Genomic DNA, 20,870 nt, shown 5'->3' with positions numbered 1-20,870 from the left:
AAGGCTTTGTGCCCCACTTACGGCAAAACTCAGCTCTTGGTGCAATGAAAACCCCCAACGTGCCACCAGGAAATCACTATCCCTTCACTCAGGCATGCCAAATATCCAAAAAGGAGGGGCATCGTCCAAACCCACCTCGCCAGCTCCCTTCTTGCTCCCCTTAAAGCTTGTGAGGCTAACCTCAAATTCACAAAATTACCTACACAGAACAGGAAATGCAAATATTGAAGTGCTCATAATGTTTGACTACATTTTTCATGTGATTCACATTAAAGCACTGGAAAAGCTATACTAATTACACACAATATACATGAATAAAAATTACATGACTTTCGAATTCCTTGACTTCTATAGGCCAAGTACAGAACTTTAACAGAAGTGGTTGCTGTTGGTAGTTCTTTCATGTTACCCTTAACTGTGTTTCTTTTTATTTAGATGAAATGAAGTGGCAAGGAAGAGAAAAAGGGGAAAAAGTGACAGGAAACAGCTATCCACCTTCGTACCAAAATACTAGCAGAAAACCACAGTGATGCTGCCATCTAACAACACTATATTTTGTTTAGGAAACTCTCTGATCCCAAAAACAGTCATGTAACTCTAGACAATAACGGAATTACATCTTACACAAGCTCAAAATCCTCCTCCAGAGCTTCTAATGACATTCGTCTATTTTTGCTTTTATGCTTTCCTGAGCTGTCCCATGGGTTGTTCTTCTGAAACAAGCCAAGAGTTTCAAAGAAGATAATGATGGTGGTGATGGCGGGCACAGACGTGTAACATAATTTATCAGGCCCTCCAGTTTCAGCTGCCATAAATTTGGGAGATGGGATAAGAGTGCTTGACCATTTCTCATCAAGGAGAGGAGAAAGTGAGCACTTTTCCTAAGGAGAACAAATGTCTGTCAGAGTAAATGATTCATGCAAAGCACTCAGCCCTTTCTCTAATGACAGTAGCTGGGCTCACTCTCAATTTGTCATCAAGACCGCAGTCATTTCTAAGCTTCTTAAGAGGAAAAATGTAAACAGTTTTTGAAATCACACAGGTGCATTCAATTTTATTCTGTAAACCTTTAAAAGGTGAGTATCTCTTGCTTATTTTTTCCAGAAAAAAAAAGATAACTACTAATGATAACTCATACTGAGCTCAAGTTTGAAAAGTGTTGCTTACAAAGATCACCTGAGATGAGGAAGTAGACTATATTACCAGAAATTGGGGATGACTTTGAATATCTGCATGAGTTTCCCAGAAGCTATAAGGTATAATTTGCCCCTGAAACCAGCGTTCTGAGGGTGGTAAATATAAAGATGGTTCCATAAGATCCTGGGTTCCAGTCATCTGTGAGGTTGCCAGTGTCTGTAATCCTAGAATGCAAACTCCCAAATGAATAACTGTCTGTAATCTGAGGAATACAATCAAACAGACATGTTCACTGCACAGAGTAGGCCAGAAAGTCAAACATCTACACTGAGATAATACAGCTCTCAAAGGGATCAAATGACACTAGAGACAAATGTATCAAGTTGTTGTGGCAACTGATCCAAAGTGTGGTCCAGCTGTTACCAGTCTGTTTTCCCAACATCAGAGGCTATTCACTCAAGGCAAACCATAAAAATACCTCTTTGCTCATAAAAAAAGACATTCCCTGTCTCATACACCAGATTGTTCATCTCCTCAGGCCATAGTCTGCCTTTCCCCATTTGCTCTTGTCTTCTGCTCATCAGAGCAGAATTTTAGGAGAATACTGCCAACAATTACACTTAGGTTCCCAAATTCAACAGAAAGGCAGGTTACCTGAAGAGAGCAGGGGAGCATGTGACTTATCCACCCACAGCCACACACAAACTCAATTATCATCTTCCTGTCCTTCTTCTTTGGACTAGGTGTTTATACTCAGCCTGCCTGTCTGGGCAAATGCTTTCAAAGTACATTCAAGTGGGAGCTGACTGGTTTCTTGTATGTTTTTTTCCTGTAAAACAGATTATGAAATATACCTATTAAAAATGAGTAGTGAGGGAAATAGTCCAGGGGAAAAAGCATGAACTCCGCTCCGTAAACAGACCTCAGTTAAATCCTGGACCACCATTTACTACCTGTGAGTACTTAGATAAGTTATGCACTCTCTCTAAAGCATACTTACCCCACAGGAGGAAGATAGTGTTAATGATATTTGTCTTGCTAGGGAAGTTCTTTTCAACTTCATGTGCATATGAAATACCTGGGGAATCTTATTAAAATACAGATTTCTACTCAGTAGGTCCAGGTTGGGGCTTAAGAGTCCCCCTTTTTAGAAACTCCCAGGTCATGCGGATGCTGCTGGTCTGGACCACACTTTAACACCAAGGTAGGAAGGTCTTTCAAGGATGTAACTTTATATAAAGAAGCTACAACAATATTTGGCACATGGAAGGCTTTCAATTAATGTTATTTCTTACCTTTTATTTTCATCATCCTCACTCCCATACTGTATATTACACAAAACACTAATGTGCATGCAAGGACTTCTATTTCTCTGAGGATATGCACTTTAAGACAGCAAAATAGAATTCCAATTACATAAAACCTCCCCACTCTTTTATTCCAAAATGAAGAGAGGAATGGAAAAGAAAGATGGCTAGATTGGTTGGGAATAATGGAAAGTCCTCCCTAGAAAGTGGCTATGCTTTTAACAGTAGCAGCCTTTCAGATAAAAAGCACTGAGAACTTGATAAAAGCAACTGAAGACATGAGAACAGTAGTCACATCTTCCATTTAGCTTTCGGAAAATTCTTAATGTAACATAGTTTACACCATTGACATGGCTCTTGCCAAGGAAGAAAATAATTCAGAAATAATAAATGTTTTCATCTCAAGATTGCGTGTATAAAAGTCAAAAATATATAGAGAAGAAAATAGCCAGGCATGGTGACTCATGTCTGTAATCCCAGCACTTTGGGAGGCTGAGGTCGACAGATCACCTGAGGTCAGGAGTTCGAGACTAGCCTGGCCAACATGGTGAAACCCTCTCTCTATTAAAAATACACTAAAAAAAAATAGCCAGGTGTGGTGGTGCAGGCCTGTAATCTCAGCTTGGGAGGCTGAGGCAAGAGAACCACTTGAACCTGGGAGGTGGAGGCTGCAGTGAGCTGAGATCACACCAGTGCACTCCACCCTGGGAGACAGAGAAGAAAATAGCAAATTCAAAGAGCCACCACTACATGAATGTGTTCTATGGATCATTTTAAAGATTCTACAACATTTAGAAATGTGACTTTCATAACAATGATAATTAATAATTATAAAAAAACTTATTAAACACTTGGGATTGCACGTATGATACTAAATGCTTTACATGCATCATCTCATTTCTCTTCACAATAACACTGTGTAGTGGGAACTGTTATGACACCTAAAACCCTCTCTCACCTTGAAGCCTTCTATCTAGCTGCTCCCTCTGCCTGGAACATACTTTCGTAAGGTGTCTGCTTAGCTACCTCTCTCACTTCTTTTACATCTGTGTTCAGATCTCACCTTCTAAAAGATCACTCTATTTTACAAATGTGAAAGCTGAGATACAGTGCAGTAAATGACTTGTCCAAGATAAATATGTATTGGAGCCAGAATTCAAAACCAGATAGTCTTGACTCCAGACTAGTGCAATATTTGTGTAACAGAGGAATAAAGAAAGCAAGGGGCTGGACACAGTGGCTCACACCTCTAATCCCAGCACAAGAGGGAGGCCAAGGCGGGAGGACTGCTTGAACCCAGGAGTTTGAGACCAGCCTAAGCAACACAGTGAGATCCCTGTCTCCACACACACACACACACACACACACACACACACACACACACACACAATAACCAGCCATGGTAGCACACACCTGTCATCTCAGCTACTTGGGAGGCTGAGGTGGGAGGATAACTTAAGCCCAGGAGGTTGGGCTTTATAATAGTTACACAGTTACAGTGTTACAGTGTAAAACTACTTTTACATAGTTACAGTGAACTATGATTATGCTACTGCCACTACACTCCAGCATGGGTGACAGAATAAGACCCTTATCTAAGAAAGAAAGCCAGACAGAAAGAAAGAGAGAAAGGGAGAGTTAGCCTGTATTTCCAGAACTTTGCTGAGGTGGGAGGATTGCATGAACCCAGGAGTCTGAAAACAGTCTGGGAATTTTTTTTGCAGAGATATCAAGACCCATCTCTACAAACATTTTTTAAAAAATTAGCTGGTGCAGTGGTGCATACCTGTAGTTCCAGCTACTCTGGAACCTGAGGTGGGAGGTTTGCTTGAGCCCGGGAGATCGAGGTTACAGTGAGCTTTGATTGTGCCACTGCCTGGGTGACAGAGCAAAATGCTGCCTCGAAAAGAAAAAAAAAAAGGAAGTGAAGGGCAGATTGGGGATTTCATGCCTAGTAAGTCTTTAACAATAGCCCTTTCAATATCCATACATTTAACAGATGCCCCTGATATAATGTATAACAATGTGCTTGGGAAGCTTTAATGAGTGGTCAGTGTTATTAACTGTGTGCAAGGTCCTAAACCAGTTTCTCAAACTTTCCCTCCTTAGGCAGGGAGATACCTGTGAACTGAACTGGAGGTTGCTCAGACTGTTGTTCAGAGTTTTAAACACTGTACAGCCCTCCAGCCTTACTCTTCAAGTAAAATCCAGAAAGATGCAACTTTGTTTATCCCATGGCTTTGAATACTTGCTGGACCTACATCTAAGTCTCCATGAAATACTGCTCCCTTTTGGGGAGTACAGCCCCAGGCCCTTCTAGAAAGAATCATAACAATTTCTTAAGGCCACTATCTTAGTCAATGAGCCAGAAGAAATCAATTAGCTCATGAGGCAGGATCTTTCTCCTTTGGCTAGCTGATGACCTGCAGTGAACTAACTGGGCAAGAATCTGGAGAAAGAAAAGGAGGTAAAAGGGCTGAGATATTTGGCACGGGAGTGTAGAGGAGAGGATTCATGTAGAACACTGTTCACTGACTGAGGGGGTCACTATGAGGGGACCCCCCAGAGATCTAGGCCACGAGACTCTACATTTAGATATGGAGCTTAGGTCCAAGGGAGTTAGAGAGCATAAAGTTCAAGTTTTCGCTCCCTGGCTGTGTTTTGGATATTATTGTGCATGCATAGTATTCTCTTTCTTAAATAACTCTTTTTGCTTCTTTAACCTGCTTTTAGAAAGCTATCTTTTTCTTTCTGTTCCTTTTTTTTTCTTTTTTTTTTTTCAGCTAAGTTCCATATGTCATTAATGGTTCCCTTTCCTCCTTATCCTTTCCTTTTTAAATCCTCTGCAGCAGACATTTGTCTATGTCTAGACAAATGTCTAGTCATAGTTCTGTCTGGAGCCCATGAGAATTTTCTCACTATGGAGTCCTTACTTCCTCCACCAGGAGCACCTCTCCCTTTCTGCCATCTCTTTCAGAAGAAAGAAAATAAGCTGTACTTGTAGAAGTGGGCACTAGAGGGAGAAACTCCTTGCTAACTAAGCTTCCTGGGATGAGGGATCTTGTGTCTTTCTGCTCCCTTGTCTATTCATAACATCTATCACCTTCACATAGTAGGTGCTCAGTAACTATCTTTTGAATGAATTAATAAATAAAAAGTAACAGAATCATGCAGTTTCCTCCTTTGGCTGAAATGGCCATAGGCAAAAGCCTTGTAGCATCTGTAGAATGTATAAAAATGCTCAGAAATATGGGCTAAACATCTGTCTATTCTACAGTGAGACACTTTCATAAATACAGAGAGATTGTGAGGGATCTAGAAAAAAAGAAGGAAACTCACATTTTATGAGGGCTCAATGTATTATATGTACTAAGCCAAACACTTTTCATATGTTACCTTATTTAGTCTTCATGATAGTTTTGTGAGGTGGGCATTATTAACCCCACTTAATAGACAGGAAAACTGAGCTCTGAAGGATTTATTTTTTCTCAAGGCAACAAATCTACTAAAGGTCAGAGGGATTCTGACCAGGCTTATTTGACTTGAAAGACCTTGTTGTTTCTACCAAATCATACTATACAAGAGATAGATGATCTATACTGGAGACAGATAACCTCTAAAAATTATGGTGGATTTTTCACAAAAAAATCATGATGGATTTCTTTAGCTTTTCTTTTCAAGCAGAATTTTTGCTTAACAAGTCATTCTAATGTTCCATTACCCTTGGAAATGTTCATGAATTTCCAATAGATGCTATTAGCAGAGTCATTTTGCTTACGTTTACTTATATTGTGGGATAATTCATAGCTGCTCTTGCAATGACTTTTGAAAATGTTCATTTCTAGACTTTAAACATAGCTAAAAATCTAAATTATGTTCATTTTTAGGCTTTAAACAGCTAAAAATCTAAATTATCAAATTGATCTCTTTAAGCCTACAGCTGTAGTATATCCACCATATTTTGTTTTTCTTCAACAGCAGAAGTGAAGAATGATGAATATAAGTGTGGGCTAAGACCAAAGAGAGAAAAAGTGCTGACTTTTATATAAAGAACAATGTATTGAAAATTAGATGACTTGAAACTATGACTTTCAGTATAAAGGGCAGGAATTCTCTAAAGGACAATGACCAGGAGAATTTTTCTTACATTTTTTCCCCCATCCACATGTCAGGAAAGAAGCTACTGAAGAAAGTTTTATGCCAAAAACTGTGGTGATGGATGTCTTCTGAGAAATCAGATCCAGGCAGCCATCTTCTGTGGTAGTGGTGCTCAAGCTTTAATGCATATCAGAATCACCTGGAGGGCAATTAAAACAGACTGCGGGGTCCCATTCCCGAAGTTTCTATTGCAGCAGGGCTGGGATGAGGCCTGAAAATCTGCATTTCTCACAGGTTCTCAGATGATGCTGACCTAGAAACTACACTCCATGGAGTTTAAGCACCCGGGCGTTACTGTGCTGAGTCAGGAGGCTCCAGGGCAGTTGTAGTTCAGACTCACCTAATGAACTTCTTAAAAATACTGATGTCTTGATCACACAGACAGAAATTTTGTTTTGTTTTTCACTTCTTTTGGTCTCTGGTGGAGGTTCTTAAAAATTTTTTTGGTCTCTGGTGGGAGCGAGGCACTGGGAACATCTGAGTTTGGCTAACTCAATAAATATTAAAAATTAATTTCATATTTTTTGGAGATAAAATTTTAATTTGCCTTATTAAAAATAATCCTAGAGAGAGAAAAAAGTGCAGAAAGTAGGATTTCAGTTTAAAATGGTGGTTTAAGCACAGGCATTTACTAAAGCTGTCTCCCCAACCACCACTAAAACAATAGTAACAGAACCAAAACAAACAAACAAACAAAAAACCCAGGGCATTAGCTCACAAGGTCTAAAAGAAGTGGGCAAGAAAAACAGCAATGAAAATGTTGGTATTAGAAAACAGAAGGAAGAGTGGTAACTATCTTAGCTGACCAGAGAAAGCTGAATTATACACCTGTGATGAGGGAAGTCTAAAAGCGGCTGATTCTTGTGACAGAACCCCACGAAATCTCAGGAGCTGGAAACACCATGTGTCTTTGAGAATGAGGGGCTGCGTGGACTGAAACAGGAGAAACAAGAAGCAGTTGGACCTGCAGATCCCCATCCTCACTCCACATCAGCAATTCTCCAGGGAATGCTCCAGGGACTCTTGGAGGTCCCTAAGACCCCTTTGGTAGTCCTTGAGATCAAAACTATTTTCATAACAATACTAAGACATTATTTGTCTTTTTCATTCTCACCTCTCACAAGTGTACAGTGGCATTTTCTAGAGTCCATGTGACATGTGACAATGTCATTGCTCTGACAATTAATGGAATGTATGCTTGTATATCCTTGTTTTCTAGGCTTTTCTAAGGTATGGTTTTGGAGTATACATATGTATGTTTTCAAAGGTCGACTCAGTTTGCTCTCGATACTTTCTACTGTGTTTTTTTAATAAGCTATTTTTATACCTGCTATAACCAGTATAAGCTCATAAACATCCAGTAAGTTATTTTGAAATCTTAATGTTTTTCTTGTGCCTACATGGAAATAAGAACACTTTGTGGGATTATTTTAGTTTTTGTTTTCTGAGAAATAGGGTCTTGCTCTCTTGCCCAGGATGGAGTACAGTGGTGTGATCATAGCTCACTATATAACCTCCAACTTCTGGGCTCAGGAAGTCCTCTTGCCTCTGACCTGTGTAGCTAGAACTACATGCACGCCACTACACCCAGCTAATTTTTTTTTTTATTGTTTTTGTAAAGATGGGGTCTCCCTATGTTGCCCAGGCTAGTCTCAATCCCCTTGACTCAAGAAATCCTCCTGCCACGGCCTCCCAAAGTGCTGGAATTAACAGGCATGGGCCAGTGGGCCCAGCCATGTTATTTTGTCTTCCAATAACATTTAAAAATTTTTTGAAAACTGATTTTTAAATTTAGAAAAGCATCTTAGAGGGTAAGTTATTGTGCTGCATTGACTGGAAAAATACACAAAGTAGCTCAGAGATTAAAAGAGCTTTGTACAGTTGATATTGCTGAATGCCCATTGGACGAAAAGTTATTAAAAGGAATCATACTCAGTGGCACTTCCCAACAATTCAATAACTTGTTAAATGAAATATTTAGTTGCAAACATGAAGACAAAGTTAATATCTTGTTAGTAAAAGTGTACTTTTGCCTTACAAATGGATAAATCTATAGACATAGTTTTTGTTTTTCTTGTATCAGCACTATCATTGATCAAGATCTTTTATGTGAATGCTTGGAAATAAATACAAGTGATGATGAAATATATAAAGTGTTAAATCATTTATTTGACTCTCATAGTTTGTATTGGAAAAACTATGTTAACATTTGGACTGACTGTTTAAAGCAACAGTGGATAAAACTGCTGGTACCTTAGCACAGATGAAGTCAGGAACTTCAAACTGTACTGGTAGTCACTGTCACATACTTGAAATAAAACAAAAATGTCACTTTCATTTAAGAATGTCCTTGATAAAGTAATTAAAGTTAATTTTATTGAGTACACATATACAAAATTCTGTATAACTAAATGGGAAAATACACATACTTTGCTCCATTAGCAAAATATCGTTGTTGTCTTGAGGAAAAGCACTTGTACGATTGAGCTGCAAACTGAATTGGTCATTTGTTATTTTTATTTTTTTGAGACAGGATCACTCTGTCATCCAGGCTGGAGATCAGAGGCATGATCTTGGCTCACTGTAATCTCCACTTCCTGGGCTCAAGCAATTTTCCCATCTCAGCCCCCAGAGTAACTGGGACTACAGGTGCATGCCACCATGCCCAGCTATTTTTTGTATTTTTAATAGAGATGGGGTTTCTCTACTAAGAGATGTTAGTCAGGCTGGTCTCAAACTCCTGGGGTCAAGTGATCTACCCACCTCAGCCTTCCAAAGTGCTGGGATTACAGGCGTGAACCACCACGCCTGTCCCTGAATTGGCCATTTTTTAAAATGGAATAACTTTTACACCTGAAACAATTAAAGAGAAATTATTTAGAGTTAGGCTTTTGAAAGACATTTTCTCAAAAATGAACAAAGTGAGCTTGTCGAGAAAAACATCTGATAAAACCTGTGGCTGATTATAAAATTTGAGCTGTTGAGTAAAAATTAAAATTTTCAAAACTTCGTATCTGCCACCGTGAGCTTGTCAGCTTTTCAAAACTTAAAGACTTCTGACTAGATAAATGGTGATATTGGTGAACGTGATTTAAAAAATATTTTATAATGAAATGTGTCAACATTTGGAACATCTTTATAACTCATAACTGGTTTTGTAATATTTTCCAAATGACCAATTCATGATGTTATAAAATCATGCATGGGTAAAAGGTCTATTCCAAGTATAAGACCAATGGAATTTGATACATTACAGTATGAAAAGTTCATGCAAATGGTTTAATAGTCCACATTGTAACTAACTTTTAAGAAACTATCACTTGTTGAATTTTGTTATAGTATATGAGAACAGCTACAATTACCTGAAAAGGATATTCAAATACACCTCCTTTTTCCAGCTACCTCTCTCTATGAGGTCAAATTTTCTTCATATTCTTAAACAAACCAAAACAACACATTTCTACAGAATGCAAAAGATATGGGAATCCATGTGTCTTCAATTAAGTCAGCTATTGAATAGATTTGTGAGAACATAAAATAATGTCACTCTTCTAACTATTTTTTCTGGTTTTGGAAAATATACTTTCCACAAGAATATTTATGTTAAAATGTAATGAGCTTATTATTTTTAAGTAAATAAATAATTTAAAAATGTGTTTTAATTCTCATACAGATGCTCCTTGACTTACTATGGGGTTAGGTCATAATAAACCCATTGTAAATTCAAAATATCACATGCATTTAATATATCTAATCTACCTGACATAGTTTGGATGTCCCCTCCGAATCTCCTGTTGAAATGTAATCCTCAGTGTTGGAGTTGGGGCCTGGTGGGAGGTGACTGGATCATGGAGGCGGATTTCTCATGAATGGTTTAGCACCATCCCCTTAGTGCTATCCTTGTGATAGTGAAGAATTTCTCCCAAGATCTGGCTGTTGAAAAGTGTGTGGCACTCTCCCCTTCTCTCTCTCTTGCTTCTGCTCTCATCACGTGATGTGTGCGATCCCACTTTGCCTTCCACCATGAGTGAAAGTTCCGTGAGACCTCCCAGAAGTGAGCAGATGCCAGCACAATGCTTGTACAACCTGCAGAACTGTTAGCCAATTAAACCTCTTTTCTTTATAAGTTACTCTGACTCGGGTGTTTGTAGCAATATAAGAACAGCCTAACACACAACCAAACATCATACCATATGTTAACTTAGCCTACCTTAAATGTGCTTGTGACACCCATGTTAGCCTAGAGTTGGGCAAAATCATCTGGTAACACAAAACAGAGTATTGGTTGTTTAACCTCATGATCAAGTGGCTGACTGGCAGCTGTGGCTCACTGCCCCTGCTCAGCATTGTGAGAGGGTATCATACTACACATCATTAGCCCAGGAAAAGATCGAAATTTGAAATTTGAAGTATACTTTCTACTGAATGCATATCACTTTCACACCATGGTAAAGTCACAAAGTCGTGTCAAGCCATTGTAAGTTGGGAGCCATTTATATAGTCTATAAACATGATGCACATAAACAAAAGTGAATTGGAGTCCTTAATATTTTTCAAGAGTGAAAAGGGTCCTGAGACAAAAAGTTGGGAAGCCACTTCCCTATGTAGTTAAGAGACTGCCTCATTTCCAAGAAAGCAGAGTGCTAGAGACTGAACTATAGTCAGGACCACCAACCACAGTGGAGGTGGAGGGTAATCACAATGAAACGTAGAGGATTACATGTGAAAGGCTATATTTTAAGAAATGAGACATCCAGTCCTTTCTCTCAGATGTGAGTATGCGAGAAGATTTATACTTCCAAAATGGCAGAATAGAGAATTCTCCTCTAGAACAACTAAATATCCCAAGAGAAAAGATGAACAGATATGGACAGTTAGGAATCCCCTAATGACCTAATCAGATCACCTTACGTAGACTGTTACTAGTTAAAAATAAATGTCCATAAACAAAATAATCCAATCACCTTTTTATGCCTCTCTCCTAAGAGTAGGGATTCAGGGATCATCAGATATTTGAGGAAAAACTTTAAAGTCAAAGTCAGGGATTAAGAGAAATAAATGGGGAGAAGAGGGAAGGACATAGAGGAAATAACAGTAATTCAGGGACCATGAAAAAAAAAAAAACAAAAAAAACTACCTACTGGAAAAGCAAAGAAAGCAACTGAATGGAGCAAAGAAAAAAAGAGGAAAGAAAAAAATAGGAAAAGAAGATAAATAAAACTAAAACTGATATCCTCAGAGTCAGAAAAAAGAAAACAAGCTATAAAAGGGACATTTTGAGGAATAAAAAAGAGCTTTTGGAAATCAGAATATGATAGCAACATGTAAGTTTCAACAGAAAATTTAAGTGATTAAGAGGTTTATCAGAAAAGGGAGGAAAAGTAAAGAAGAGAAAATATATAAAAATTAGAGTACTGTTTGAGGAATTCCAATATCTGACTAATAAAAATTTCAGAAGGAATAAACAAAAAAGGAAAAAATGACATTATCAAAGAAAAAATTATCAGGAAAATTTCCCTAAACTGAAGGGCACTCATTTCAGATTTATAGGATCTAACCACATACTTAGCAAACAGAATAAAAAGAGAGCCACACAAAAGATCACTAGGAACAGGGAGAAGATCTTAAAAGTATCAAGGCAGAAAAAAAGCAGGACCAAGTAAAGGACTGGAAAATTTTAAAGGTACTGGATTTCTCAATAGTTAAAGGAAAACTAGGATGAAATGGAACAAAAGCATCAAAATCTGAGGGAAATCTTTGTGCATCCAAAATATAAATCAAACTCTGCTACAGGGTCTCAACATGTTGACCTCTCATTTATCTTTTCTCAGGAAGTTCTTGGAAGAAATGCTTCACCAAAATGAGGGAGTAAACCTCAAAAAAGGGCACAAATACAACAAATAAGAGTCAGAAAGAATCCCCAGGATAATGGTGAAGGGCACTCCCAGGACAACAGCTGTTCAGGAAACACAGCAATCAACCTGTCCAGATGGGAACAGAAGGAGGGATGGCTCCAGGAGCAGGTCTCCAAAGAGAAGATGAAACCGATGGTTACCTGAGGTGTCTGTATATAGAGAGAGATTTACTACTCTGGTACAGTTTAAGGATGAATTTAGAATAGATTAATAGGAAGTTAAGCAAATAAAAAAAGAGACAGTTAATAACTCCAGGGTAAACTAAAAGTTGTGAAAGAAAGAAAATGTCATCATAGCATACCACATGTCCCTGCTGTGAATAATATTTACATAGTAATAAAAATGTAAACAATGAATTCTGACCAATATTTAAGATATAAACTATTGCAGGATGAGAAAAGTATGTAAATAAGTATGTTTGGGTGTATGAGTGGTTAGGAGGTATGAGAGCTAAATTCTCATCTTCCATAGGAGCATCAGACTGTTATTTAGAAACACGAAAGCAGATGTCAGAAGTGGGAACACTGGGAAGGTAGCTTCTGGAGTGGGGCAATTTGGAGCGGGAAGGGAGGAACTGGGCACTGATGATTTTTAAATTATAAACAAAAATGTATTACAAGCTCATTACCAAAAAAAAGGAAACTACAGAAAAGTAAAAATAAGAAAAAAGATTCCCTATACTTCCTACATCCAAGGATTAACACCCCTAACAAAATCATTTCCCATTTATGTTTGTCATATATATTTTCAAAGCAATATATTATTTCATAATAGATAAGGATATTTGTTTAGGCATAATAGGTTAGGTTCTTTATCCATATTTTATCAGAAACAATTTCAAAGTGGAAAGAATTGTATAGGGAATATCATATATCCTTTACTAGGTTCTACATTTAACAGTTCACTGTACTTGTTTTTCACAAATGTATCAGTCTATCTATCCTTCTATCCATCCATTGATCCATTTTATGTTTTGAAGCATTTCAAAATAAGTTGCAGACTTTGGTGCACTTCATCCTGAACACGTCATCAGGCATACCACTAATCAGAGTTTAATATCTATTTACAGTTGTTTTTCTTATGCAATTTTATATATAATGAGATACATGAATCTTAAGCATACCATTTGATAAATTTTGATAAATGCATACTCCTGCATAACACAAAACACTGTTTGATAGTGTTATTGAAATCTGCTATATCCTTACTGTATTTATTTTAATCTAGTCCTGTTAATTACTGAAAGAAGTGTTTTTAAATTTCCAACTATGATGGTGTATTTTTCTACTGTTGTTATTTTTTTCTTTGTATATTTTGAATCTCTGTTCTTCAATACTGTATTCTATTGCTGCTCTAAACAAATAATCACAAACAGTAGTTTAAAGCAATCCAAATTTATTCTCTTATGAACTATAAGTTAGTTCTTATTTCTAACTATAGGTTAGAAATCAAAATGGGTCTCATAGGCCTAACATCAAAGTATGTGGAAGGCTGTCTTCCTTTTGGAGCTGCTCAGGGAAAATCCATATTCTTGCCTTTTCTGGCTTCTATGGGATACCCACAATTGTTGGCTCATGTTCCTCTTCCTCCATCTTTAAATCCAGCAATTGTAGGTCAAGTTCTGCTAACACTGCATTTCTCTAACCTCCTCTCTATAGTTAAACCTCACTCTGCCTCCTCTTTATGCCTTCCTCTTCCACTCTTGTGGTTATATAGGGTCCCTCTGGATATTCCAGAATAAGCTCCTTACTTTAAAGTCAGATGATTAGGAACTAATTCTATCTGCAACTTTAATTCCCCTTTGCCATATAATGTAACATATTTACAGGGTTCTAGAGATTAGAATGCAGGTATCTTTGGGGGAGGTTCGTTATTCTGCCTATCGCAGGATAATACATTTATGATTATTATGCCTTCCTGATGAATTGATCCTTGTATCACTATGAATAATCTCCTTTTCTCTGGTAATCCTCCTTTTTTGAAGCCTACTTTGCCTGACATTAATATAGACTCACCAGCTTTTTATGATAACTGCTTGCATGACATATATTATTCTCATCCTTTTATTTTCAATCTGTGTCTTTATATTTAAAGTGTGTCTCTTGTAGGCAGAATATAGTTGAGTCTTCTATAGCATCCAGTCTGACAATATTTGCCTTTTAATTACACTGTTTAGAACATTTACCCTTAATATAATTATTGATATAATCATGGTTCAGTCTACCATTTTGCTATTTGATTTTTTTCCCATTCATTTTTTGTTCCTCTCTTTCTCCTTTCTTGCTTTTTTTGAGGTTAATTCAGTATTTCTCAGTATTACATTTTAATTCTAATATGGCTTTTTGGCTATACTTTTGTCATTATTTTTAAAGGTACTGTTGTAGGAATATAATTTTCACCCTTGCTTATCAGTCTTCTCAGGGTAAATATTGTACCACTCATATAAAAGAACGTTGTAATACTATAATTCCATTTACTGACTCTTCCCTTTCTCATCCTTTGTGGTATTATTGCCATGTATTTTTATATCTATATATATTGTCAATCCCATAATACAATTTATATTTTTGCATGAATCATTATTTTGTAAACAAATTAGGGAAAAAGTAGTCTTTTATATTTAGCCACAAATGTACCATTTCCAATGCTCTTCATTATTTTTTGAGATCCAAGTTTCCTTCTGGTGCTACTGTCTGTCTGAAGAATTTCCTTTAGCATTTCTTTTTTTTTTTTTTTTTGAGGCAGAATCTTGCTCTGTTACCCAGGCTAGAGTGCAATGACACTATCTCGGCTAACTGCAACCTCCGCCTCTCGGGTTCAAGTGATTCTCCTGCCTCAGCCTCTCGAGTAGCTGGGATTACAGATGCCTGCCACCATCCCAGCTGATATTTGTATTTTTTAGTAGATTTAGGGTTTCACCATGTTTGTCAGACTGGTCTTGACCTCCTGACCTCAGGTGATCCACCTGTCTCAGCCTCCCAAAGTGCTGGGATTACAGGCATGAGCCACCGTGCCTGGTCTCCTTTAGTATTTCTTGCAACACAAATCTACCGGTTTTCATTGATAAAAAAAGTCTATTTAACTTTCATTTTTGAAGAATATTTTTGCTGAATATAGAATTCTGGCTTTACTTTTTTTTCCTTTATCACTTTAAGAATATTGTTCTGTTGTATCCTGTCCTCCGTTGTTTCTGATGTCAAATAAGCCATCATTTGTGTCTTTGTTCCCTGTATATGAAGTGTTATTTTTGTCTGAATGTTTCAAAGATTTTTAAGTTATTTTTGTTCTCAGCAGTTTGAGTACAATGTGCCCTGATATAATTTTCTTTGTATTTCTCCATCTTGAATTTGCAAATTAATATTTTCCACCAAAATTGGGAGAAGTTCAGCTTTGATTTTTAAAAAATTTCTGCCACATTTTCTTTCTCCTATTCGTCTGAACTCTGTGCATGTGTTAGGCTATTTGGTTTTGGCAATGAGGTCACTGAAACTTTGTTCATTTTTTTCCACGATTTTTTCCTTTCTGTTCTTTAAGTTGTATAGTTTCTATTGCTCAGTATGCAAGTTTCCTCTTTCTTCTGTGGTTTCCAGTCTCTTGTCAAGCCCATCCAATGAGTTTCCATTTCAGATATTCTTCTTTTCACCTCAAAAATTCCATTTGGTTCTTTTTTATAGTTTCCATCGCACTGCTGATATTTCTCCAGGCTAATATTTCTCAATATGGACATTTTCCCCTGAACTCGATGAATATATAATATGAATTATAATAGCTTCTTTAAAATCCTTGTCAGCTAATTCTAATATCTGGGTCATCTCAGGGTTTCTATTTATTGCTTATCCTCCTCATCATGGTCATATTTTCCTGTTTCTTTGCATGTCTGGTAATTATTTTATTGTATATAACAAAATGTGGATGATACACTATAGAGACAGAATAATGCTGATTTTGAATCTAGCAGGAAGTTGAATGAATGACTGATCTTCTTGTTCTTGTGAAGGCATCAGTTTATGCTTTTTCTGGACAAGTCTGTTTTGGTTATACTTGAGTCTTAGAGCAAATCCTTAGTCCTGAGACAGACTTTACACCTAAAGCATAACATTTTTAGATTTCACTGGATAAAAACAAGGTGTTTATCAAGTCCCTCTAAATTTGTGACATTCAAATTCCAACCTCTGTCTCTCATGTGACAAACGGCAGCTGAAATCTCTGTTCAACTTTTTGAGACTTCCAGCTGTTTCTTTCCACTAGGTTCCTTGGAATGTCTCATGAATATATACATTTCAGGGATCAAAGATTTGAGAGAAGTTTATATGCATATTTTGTATTTTTACGTCGAAGTTTCTTCTTTTTGAGATTTCCACCCTCAATTTCCAGCCTCTGACTCCTTCTCCTTGACACTTCAAGCCAATATGAGCATGCATTTCTGTTTGAGTTCTAGTTACCTCCTGATGCATGAATTGTTAAATAACTACAGTGAAGGCTGGCATGGTGGCTCACGCCTGTAATCCCAGCACTTTGGGAGGCCGAGGCAGGTGGATCACGAGGTCAGGAGATCAAGACCATCCTGGCGAACACGGTGAAACCCCGTCTCTACTACAAATACAAAAAATTAGCCTGGTGTGGTGGTGAGCTCCTGTAGTCCCAGCTACTCAGAAGGCTGAGGCAGGAAAATGGTGTGAACCTAGGAGGCGGAGCTTGCAGTGAGCCGAGATTGTGCCATTGCACTCCAGCCTGGGCAACCAAGCAAGACTCCATCTCAACAATAATAATAATAATAATAATAATAATAATAACAACAACAACAACAACAACTACAGTGAAAAGTCAAGTGAGAGTAGATCTCATGTAGTACTCTTCACTTCTTTTAAAGGTTGAATACCTTCCTTTGGTTTCTGCCTTTTTTGGTCATATTCCAGCATTTTTACTTTAATACTTTATATTTTATCATTGCTCTCTATATAAGGGTTGTTACGATACAAGCTACTCCACTATACTTGTAATTATACTTTCATCTTAATAACTTTTTCTGGGTTTTCTAAATGGGTTGGTGGGCAGGACCAATTATTAAGTCATATATTTTGGTCCTCAAAATATAGTAAACCCAGTAATATGCTTCCAAATCAAAATAGTCAAACTACAGACATCTGTTTATTCATGACTTCAGACTCAGAATTTGGGCTGTTCAAGTTCCAAGCTCAACATCCCAATACTGAATTGATTCTTCTGGCCATCTATATATAGTGACAAATGACAAATTCTATGTTAGTCTCCCCCATCCTTTTTTTTCTAACAATGTCTCTTGATTTCTTTACATTATTAGGACATCTTCACCTAAGTATTTCTCATAATTGAAGAAACATGGCATTTGGCTTTAATTTTCATGAAGTCCTCCTGGCCAGAATTGCCTGGGATTCTTCCATGACTTTTCCAAGTCTTGACTGAAAACTATGGCTGGAAAGGATAAATTGTAGATTCCAGGTGCTATTTGTCCTCTAATGAATGCTGATCCTGGAGCCAAAAGAAATACAATCCCCTGCTTGCTTTTGAGGGTATTTTTGGAGTAGTTGCAAACAGTGATATTTATTTGGAGACATGGCCCATATATATATGTGTGTGTGTGTGTGTGTGTGTGTATTTTTTAGGTAGTCAATAAATAAAATGTATTTATTAAAAATGTATTTTTGCATCATAAAAATAATACTGTGCTCACTTCATTCCATTTGTGTCAGGAAGAGTACTTGAATAGAAAATAAAAGCTTTCTCTTATCCCTTCCTGTCAGCAATAATAATTAAAGCCATACATTCTTAGCCAATAATTTTCTTATGCTGATATCATTATCTTTCTCCACAAATCCTATAAATTCTTCAAGATTCAGCCTTTATGCTACATTATCCAGATAGCCTTTTTGGTGAGGACACTGGACAGAATTTCAGTAAAGGGACATTATCTTGTTATCAAAGCAGTAGTAGTTAAGACAATAACCCTTAGAGTGAGACAGATACAACTTTAAGTCCAACATTTTCCACTTTCTGTGTAATCTTTGGATTTTCTACAATTTCATCTAAGTTATAGTAAAATAGAGATAAAAATAGTCCCTAACTCATTTGGTTGTTGTGAGGATCAGATATAATAAGGCATACAAAGTTTAAGAACAGTTCCTGGCACCTTGTTATTTTTATTGTTGTTGTTGTTGCCATTGTTATTTTTTCCCCAGAGTAAATGACTAATAAACTATTGTCTAAATAAGTACTTGGTAATTGAATAAGTGCCATTATGGTAGAAGAGAAAAACAAATAAATTACAAAGACAAGTCATAAGGAAAAAAGCAATTTTAAGTTATCATAAGTGCTATTAAAAAAGAGCTAAGAAAAAGAATGAAATGGGAGGCCTGTTTTGGATAGGATCATCAGGGAAGGCCTCTCTAGGAAATGACATGTAAGGTGAGACTTAAAAGATGAAAAGGAGCTGGTCACACGAAGAGTATGGAGAACAGCATTTCAGGCAGAAGGACTAGCATATACAGAGACCCAGAGGCAGATACGCACATGGACCTGAAAGAATTGAAAGACCACTGGTGAGCTGGGACAGAATAAGGGCAGAGTGGCACCACATGAAATCAGAAAGTAGCAGAGGCCAAACACAAAAGGCCAGTGTGGAGAGTTTGGCTTTTGGTCCAAGTGCAAAGGAGAGACACTGTGGGTTTTCAAGCAAGGGAATGACATGATCCTCAGGCTTACTCAATCCATGACTCACAAAAACAAACAAGAAGAATAAGAGTTTCTGAAAACATTTGGAACTTGTTTTTTAGAGAAATTAAGAGTATAAATGTAGACTAAAATATTTCCCATTATGATTGAAGTTATTGATTGCCAGCAAACAAAAACACTTTAGGTGGGGAACTTTTCTTCAGAGAGAGAAGCAATCTTTAATAAAGATTTAATCCACTTCGTTTTCTTTCACATCTGTAATGAATCCACAGGGGACAGTGTGACCCACTTCAAACAGAGGATAGACAAAAGGAGAACACATGCTAGGCAGGAAGGGTTAGAGTAACTGAGAAAGAGGCCAAGGCCTATGTGGGCCCAGAGTAAAAGCACAGTCTGAGTTGAGAGCACCACATTAGACAAGAGATGATTTGGAGGATACTGTGAAATAGATTTCTCAGAGAAAAGAAGAACAGGATTCCAGTATACAATTAGTGAGACATTGACTGTTAAGGGTTGGACCTTCTGGTACAAATGCTCTAAGGGAACTTATAGAATATTTAAATTTATTTATCAGATAACTGTATTTTTCATTATCCTGCGGTAACAGGTCTTTTCCATTGTAAGATTCTTCCTGCAGTGTTGGAGTTCATTCCCTTTCTTGAAGCTGCTTCATCTTGATATTTTTTTTTTTTTTTTTTAAAGCTGCTTCATTTTAGAGACTCACTTGGCAATAATTAAGACCACTGACATTAATAACAAAGTGTTTCTATTTCCCCATTATATATTGAGCAATTAAAATTATTTCCTGTCTTATACAAGGAAATTTATTCCCAAAGGAAAAGCCTATGGGAAAACAGTGGCATGCCCAGATCCCCATTACGTATTCACTGATAACAGATTATTTTAAAACGGTACATAATAGCTGAAATCTCCAAAATGCGTCAGTTGTTTTCTCAAATTTTTCTGAAAACAACCAAACAAAATTATAGTACTACGAGACAACATGTGCCATAAAAACAACTTTGGAGTTACATTTAAATTTTTTCCTGGAGGATGAAGGATAGCTTATTGAATGTCAGTTATGAACTTGGTGACAACTAATTATCTTTCATTTCACAGCAGCTGATAATAAGTAAGAGCAAAAATGGTGAATACCTACTGTTGCCAGGTAACTGCATCTACTGTACTTCCTGCCACCTTCATGAATCTGTAAGGAATAGAAAGAAAAAAGATATTACAACGTAGATCAAACCACATCCCCCAAATCAAAAGGAAATGAACTGAGACAGATTAGACCAATCCCTAAGCAGGTATGCTTTCTGGGAGGATCCTCCACAGCCACAGTCATGGCCTAGACACAGCTATCGGAGGTCGAACTATACAGAAAGTGAAAGTAACCATACTTCCAGCTCCCCACACATCCCTCACCATCTGGAAATCAAAATCCCAATAAGGCATTCTATCTACATCTGTCTTCCCAAGCCCATGCCTGATGGCTCCCACATCAATTTCCTCATAACCAAAACTTGTCTATCCCATTTCCTATTCTCTAAGGACTCCAATCTCTGATAGGAAACAAACAGTAATATTTCCCAAGGATAACAGCACAAAAGATGCCTTTGAAAAACTTCAGGCTTTCCTAGAA

General features: G+C 37.2%; 1 protein-coding gene across 1 annotated transcript in view; it reads right to left on the bottom strand.

Moving 5' to 3' along the window:
* The window catches only part of HPSE2 (heparanase 2 (inactive)), a 777,655-nt gene that overhangs the window by 222,134 nt on the left and 534,651 nt on the right, over positions 1-20,870 (bottom strand). Inside the window, exon 6 of the mRNA XM_017944184.3 lies at positions 20,385-20,432. Within this exon, the coding sequence (XP_017799673.1) occupies positions 20,385-20,432 (48 nt within the window). The remainder of the gene's footprint in view (positions 1-20,384; positions 20,433-20,870) is intronic.

The sequence above is a fragment of the Papio anubis genome, chromosome 11, assembly GCF_008728515.1.
Source record: "Papio anubis isolate 15944 chromosome 11, Panubis1.0, whole genome shotgun sequence".
Classification (NCBI taxonomy): domain Eukaryota; kingdom Metazoa; phylum Chordata; class Mammalia; order Primates; family Cercopithecidae; genus Papio; species Papio anubis.
Note: the sequence above shows the minus strand (reverse complement) of the source record. Positions and strands in the feature narration are given on the sequence as shown.